The sequence below is a fragment of the Daktulosphaira vitifoliae genome, unplaced genomic scaffold (genome assembly GCF_025091365.1).
Source record: "Daktulosphaira vitifoliae isolate Bord-2020 unplaced genomic scaffold, ASM2509136v1 Scaffold_5, whole genome shotgun sequence".
Lineage (NCBI taxonomy): Eukaryota > Metazoa > Arthropoda > Insecta > Hemiptera > Phylloxeridae > Daktulosphaira > Daktulosphaira vitifoliae.
Genome location: NW_026099576.1, coordinates 9,050,379 through 9,057,725, shown reverse-complemented (window position 1 = coordinate 9,057,725; position 7,347 = coordinate 9,050,379). Strand labels below are relative to the sequence as shown.

At 25.1% G+C, this 7,347-nt stretch overlaps 1 protein-coding gene across 3 annotated transcripts in view; it reads left to right on the top strand.

The window, feature by feature from the left end:
• The window catches only part of LOC126906792 (uncharacterized), a 69,290-nt gene extending 64,949 nt beyond the window's left edge, over positions 1 to 4,341 (top strand). Inside the window, exons 3-5 of one of the 3 annotated variants that reach the window (XM_050687650.1) lie at positions 2,387 to 2,443; positions 3,916 to 3,945; positions 3,976 to 4,337. In XM_050687650.1, coding sequence (XP_050543607.1) covers positions 2,387 to 2,443; positions 3,916 to 3,945; positions 3,976 to 4,103 — 215 coding nt within the window. In that variant the 3' untranslated portion in view covers positions 4,104 to 4,337. Of the gene's footprint in view, positions 1 to 2,386; positions 2,444 to 3,915 lie in introns of all 3 variants that reach the window. The other 2 variants (XM_050687646.1, XM_050687647.1) reach the window with 2 other exon arrangements.
• The last annotated feature ends 3,006 nt before the right edge of the window (positions 4,342 to 7,347 follow it).

Genomic DNA, 7,347 nt, shown 5'->3' with positions numbered 1-7,347 from the left:
AAATGCAAACAGGCAATTACAGGAACAGAGCGAAGACGCAATACTATTATTTAATTTATATATATATATATATATATAAATTAATACACAAAAACTCTATTAAATGTTATCAAACAAAAATAACACATATATTTAATTACACACGAAAACTCTATATAAAATATTCACACAACACTAAAATATTATATAAAACAGAATACATTTATAAACTAAAGAATATACATAGAGACACGTCTTATGTATATAGCCAAATCACGATTTGACTTAATCTCCCTCTATATACTTGATACCACTATCTATCTCCAGACCCTGGAAGTGGTGCCATCTAGATACCAATGGTACCCACTACATTTATAATGTATACAGAGTGATTTTTTTATCATAACCCACTCAATTACTTATAGACTAAATATAATTTAAACATTTTTCTTTTTGATTATCTTTAGTTTCACATTATTCTTGAATTATTTAGACGCTCAAAGTAAAATCAAATCCTATTATAAACAATGCGCGTGGAATTAAAAAAAAAAAAATAGATTTCAACGAAATTATAAGAATACCATTGGAATTTTTCTGGAAAGTCCAGGTAAAAATTTTAGAATTTAAATCGAAAAACGCTGACATAGATGAGCGGTTTTGATAAAATTTTTAAACGCTGTTAAAATTTTTTTTTCATTTTTCACGAATAATTTCCCTAGAATAATGTCGCCGAGTTGGCGATTATGATTAAGATTATGAAAATCATACATTGTTAAGTAATTTTTCCAGTATTGGCTAATTTTTCAATGTTTTATTGTACAATAAGATATATGAATAAATTGTAAAAAGTTGTTGCAGTCTATAAAACGCTGATACCTTGTAAATAAAACAAAATGTATTTTATTTGATGTCACCAGTGGTAGTCTAAGAGTGTTACCTTAGAGCTAAAGAAAATTATTAGAGGTGAAAAAATAAGATACAATTGAATATTGAAATAATTGAGACAAAAAAAGATTTTGTTTAATAAGATAATTAAGGGAACTTATTTATAACAATTAATTTAATAGTAGACAAATCCGAAGGCTAAAACCTCTCTGAATATTGAGAGAAAAGAAAAAAATCTCGACCTACAACTTTTAGATGGTATTTGGATACATCTGTATTGTTAAAAAAATTATGATTTCATTTTAAATAAATTAAAAAGGATTAGATTAACAATAATAATAATTTTCTGATTATTAAAAAAAATAATATAGTTTCATTCTAGATATCTACGAAATTACATCTGTGTCATAATACAATTAATTAAATTAAATTAAATAGAAACTTCTCAAAACATTGTTATTATATATAAAAATAATACGATATCCTGTCTCTGAAGGGACACATCCTAAGATGGGGATATCGAAAATGAAAATGGTCGACGCCTAAAAAAGTTACTATATATTAAAAAATCTGTCACATGTGATAAAAGTTGATTGCACACAAACAGAAAAAGATCACTGTAGTAATTGATAGAGAAGATTGCGTTTTTTCGACACATTCGGACGAGACACACCGTCAATGACAACGATTTAGGAGAGAGTGTCAACCTAACAATTTATTGAATAGTAAAAAGAAGAAATTAAAATCATATAAGTATTAATCATAGCATTAATCATATTAAGTATTAAAATCATACAGTATTAACAGTGGAAACTAACGTATGTGTCATATAAGGAACGATTATTAACAAAACATTAAATTTATCTACAACACAAGAAAAATATTAAAAGATATAGAGTTACACATTTTAAACTATAATTTTCAATTTTTATTTTTGTAAAATGAAATTTTATTTTTTAGCATTAATGCAAAGCTAAGTATATAATAATTTTACTATTTTGTGCGATGTAAATTTCAAACTATTTTATTTCTTTTCCTTTATTATAATAGTAATGGACATAAGTGTTTTATTGACGGTCAATTCATAAAAAGAAACCAATCATATCTTGTTGATTACATTATTACTCTTAAACAGTTGTTCTAAAGCCTTTCTTTATGCACAATGTATCAAAGCTTTATTTTATGATAATATCAATATTTTTAGTTAAATTTGTAATGAAGAATAATACTATTCCGGTTATAAGAGGTATAGAAAAGGGGAGTTCAAATACTTCATAAAGATTTTTTCTTAAATGAAAACAAATTAGTTATAAAATATTTGATAGGGAATTATGTTTATTAAAACATGAAAAATCTATAACTGCCGAGAATCATTGTGTTGTTCTCGTGTTAATTGGGTTTTTGATTTTATTCAGTTTTATAAACAAATAAAACTATTAATTTTCAGATCAACTGTATCATTGAGTTAACAAATATATATTATACACCACTCAAATTTTAATAATTATTTATTTTTTAATAGAAAAAAAAAAGAAAACTGAAACCGGAGTCGCAGAATTATTAGACTTTCTTAAAAATGGTAAAATTTTTCAATGATATTATTCGTAAAATAGTTTTGAAGGTGAAATAATAACATTACAATGTTTTTTTAGTTTACAATGCGGTTGAAGTTAATAATAAAGTTTGTCATCATCTATAAAAAAATTTCCTAACTCAACATTTTTAAAATTTATTATTTTTCTCGAGAAATTCGTACATATTATAATGACGAATTTTTATGTGATTTGGAATAAAATATCTCTATTACTTTTTCTCAGCTCTCACCAAACCAATTTCTTTCAACGATTCGATAAAAGATCACTAATTGTATATAATCGATGACGATACCCGCAAAAATTGAAAAATTTCCATCGTTCCAGTAAATAGGGGAAATCTCCAAAAATATTTTTTAATTAAAACTGCTATAACTTTTTAAAAAATGATTAAATCTATATAAATTTTTTTTTTAATTGCATGATGTCTTTACTTATTATTTGATATTTTTTAAAATAAATTTGACCCTTTATTAACCCACAGAGGGGATATAAAATGACAACTTTTTCACAAAAAATTAACTTTTGAGTGTGTCCCGGAAACTCTGACAGTTTTATATATATCTTAAATTAAAGATAATGTAATGTACTTTATTATGCAAAAATTTCAGAGTTTATTTTGTCTTCATGGTGAAAATGGCTATCAAATGCTATTATTATGTGAAAATTCTCGATTTTATTGTTTACATTTTTACTTTATAATTCTATAATTTATAGAAAAGTGTATGAATCAATAAAATTTTTTATGAGAAATAATAATTATATTCCTCTTTCATTCGACATAGTTTATCTTAATAAGGACATGAATAAGGAAATAGAAGATCATGTAGCTTTAAATCACCGTCAGATATCATTATACTTGACCCAACTATACCACGTCACTACTGAGCCGCAACACTCCTGTGCTGGGTTTTTTTTAGGAGTGATTATAAATTAAACATATAAGTTATAAAATATATTGTTATTATATTTAATTTTTTTTAAGTCGTTTTGCAAAATACTATACAAAAAACAACAGAACTAGATTGATAATTTCAAGTTAAGTGAAAATATTCTGAAAAATATCGATGAAAATGAATAGGATTCACGAGTAGTACCTTTTTATTCTATATATATATATTAACTGTGTACTATTTTGAAACTTTGACATAAAACAAATATTTGCTTATCTAGAAGTTATATAATGCTTTCATTTTGAAGAAACACAACATAAGGAATAGCAACCTTTTTTTTTCTTATCAGTTCCGTACGATAAAAGAGTTAAAGTATCGTTAATCTTTTCTTTAATAACTATTACTCGAATTTAATTCCTATTTTTCATAACTCCTTGAAGAATAATTATGTTTTATATAATTTTCAACAAAACTATGAAGAAAATACTGATTTATCGAAAAAATAAATGTTTTATTAAAATTTAAATGTTGCTTAAATGTATTTTTAAATTTTTTTATTTTTCCAGCATTAAATTCTGACAAAAATTTAAATGTTGTAAAATTAACTGGCCAAAATTTAAATGCTGAAAAATCAGTTGACGTAAACTCAGTTGACAAAGAGTATGATGACACAGAATTAATTTACGAAAGTTTACTTCAGAATTTGGATTCATCTGACTCATCCGAATTGAACCATAAAAAATTGAAGTTATAGTAAGACAGAATTTTTTTTTATAAGCTATTTTATTCAAGTTTTTGTCAAAAAAATAACTGCAAATTGAGAGGAAATTCAGCAAAATTTATAATATTTAATTAAAATTTTTCTGTAAAACTAATTAAGAGTATATATTTAAGACATACACGACTAATTTACACACATCTATTTATTTATAATGATTGAAAAAAAGATATTATTGTACCAAAGCTTAAAAAATCAAATTATATGTAATAAAAAGATAATAAATAATGTAGTTATGTTGCATTCCTTTTTATATTTTTATTTATTTATACTTTATACTGCGTGATTGCTTAAGAATTTTATCACAAAATTGACATAAAAATATAAATTATAAAGTTTATTTTGAATTTTATTGACTAAGATAAATAACAAAATTAAATTATCATTATCAAAACCTTACACGAATAACATACAAACAGTTCTATTAATAAATGATTATTTATACTAAATATATATATATTTATAACTAGAGATGGAAAGTTTAGTTCATTTCTGTGAATAGTTCATTAGTTCATAGTTCATTCAAGTGAATAGTTCAAATGAACTATTCTTAAGTTCACTAATTTTATTGATCATGCTGATACTGTTTGGCAATGAACTATTCATTTTATCACTATTAGTATAGCAGTACACAGTTCAGTTGTAGTTCACACTACTTATGGGCAATTAAGTTATAAACTAACCCTTAACCTGAACATCATAAACTAAGAAAAAATTATTATCAATACCCTCATGGCTCATGTTATCATTATCACCTAATTCAAGGTAGATATACTGACCAGTAGTCCTAAGTTAAATCAGAAATTTGATCTAATATTTTTACATAGTATGAATTTATTTTATTGTTAAACAGTTAAAAACCGTGTAACATTTTAACAATATAATTTATTTGTTATCTAATTGTAAACAGCTATTAACCATTTACAGTATTTCGAACAACGAACCACAGAAATTTTAAAGAAGTTCGCGAACTATTTCATTTATAAATTGCTACCAATTTTTTTCGAACTGTGAACTGTTAAGTTACAGGTACTGAAACAGTTCAGAATAGTTCATCTAAGTGAATAGTTCAAATGAACTATTCGTTCACGAACTTAACATCTCTATTTATAACTAATGCAATTATATTAATTTTATTGTGATGTGTTAAATTTTTTGTGTCTGTTACCACTTATTCTCAGTCTCACTAGACCGATTTTAATGTATAATACGTCAAAATATAAAAAATCGTATCTAGTCAAAGATATTACCCTCAGAATTGATAAAAATTATCTCGTTTTTCATAAATGGGGGAAATCTCCAAAAATAATTATTATTAATCTGAACCTTTACCTTTCTACACGGGGTATTCAAAATAATACATTTTTTAACTTAACTTTTGAAAGTGTTTTGAAAATAGTGACACTTTTATATATCTTAAATTTAAACGTGTGTAATATAATTAAATTAAAAAAAAACCCAGCATAGGTGGGTCGCGGCATAGTTGGATCAAGTATAATGATATCTGATCATTGTCAATGATATCTAACAGTGATTAAAATCACTATCAAAAAAAAAAAAACGCTTCGATGCAAATCTTTAGATAGTGTTTAATTTAAAAAAATTGATGAATTATTCCAAAAGCTACATAATCTGCTAGTTTGTTATTAATATCCTGATTAAGATTAAGTATGTCGAATGAAAAAGGGATTATTAAAAAATATTAATTCTCATAAAAAAACTGTGTTGGTCCATACACTTTTCAATAAGTTACAGTATTATAAAGTTAAAAATGTAAAAAATAATATCGAGAATTTTCACACAATAATAGCATTTGATAGCCATTTTCACCATGTATACAAAATAAAGTCTAAAATTTTTGCATAATATAGTACATTACATAAGCTTTAATTTAAGATATATATAAAAGTGTCAGACTTTCCGGAACACTTTCAAAAGTTAAGTTGAAAAAGTTAATTTTTTGTGAAAAAGTTGTCATTTTGTAGGGGGGGACCCTGTAGGCAGGTAAAAAGTCAGATTTATAAAAAAAAATACTAAATGATAGGTAAAGACATCATGCATCTATAAAAAAAAAATTTTATTGATATGATTATTTTTGAAAAAGTTTCGGCAGTTTTTAGTAAAAAAAATTGAAAAAATTTCGAAAATTAGCGATTTTTAAATTTGTAAATTTTCTGGAGGTTTCCCCTATTTACGGGGAACGAGGGAAATTTTTTCAATTTTTGAGGGTAGTGTCTTAGACTAGATACGACTTGTGATCTTTTGACATATCGTTGAAAGAAATCCATTTCGGTGAGAGCTGAAAAAAAGTGGTAACAGACACAAAAAAAAAAAACAAACTCATCATAGTAAAACCAATACCTTCTCAGCTTCGCATCGAAGCTAAAAAATATGTTGAACTATTTAAATGTTTTCATGGTGAAAATTGCTACTGTAGCCATATACTGTATTAAAAAATATGCTATATTTGTGTTAGAATTCATGCTTTTATATTTTATTTTATTTTAAAATGCCTTACAAAGGGAGTAAACTGATTTTCGTAAATATTATATAAATATAATTGACATAGTATAGAAAGTTAAACTTATTTAAAGTTTTTTGCTTCTTTTAAGTCGAGAAAAATAAATTTAAAATTTGAACTAGCTTAAATTGCCATTGCCAAGTCGGTAACACTTGTATATTTAATGCTCGTGGTAAGAAGTTCAAACCCCAACTAGGATTATAGTTTTTTAATTTTTTCTAAATTTTTTGATGAATGTGTTAAATTTAAGCTTTCATGGATTGTCTTATTGCTTGAAGTGCTTGAGGATATCCATGTTTGCAGTGGAGTTTTTTTTTTAAAGTGTAAAACACAAAAAAAATATATGTGTAATTTACAATAAGGAATTAAATTTTATGATCCTTGTGTTCAAGTACTAATAAATAGAAATGAACGTATGCATTACACTATTATGTTGCGGCTGTAATTAACGTACTATCAAAGAATAAATTATTTTAAATTTGATTCTAATTCATTTCATATTTATCAATTAAGTATTGCGTCGCTTGAAGATATATCCATGTTTGCAGTTGAGTTCTGACGTTTCATACTCATTGCAGAGTCTATCTCCAAAGTGATGGTTGCTAGTCAGTGGCTGCAACTATACTGGCGGCTTATCTTGATAACAGTCTACTTTTATAAAATTGATAACATCTGGTTTTTGACTAACGTTGTTTGCCG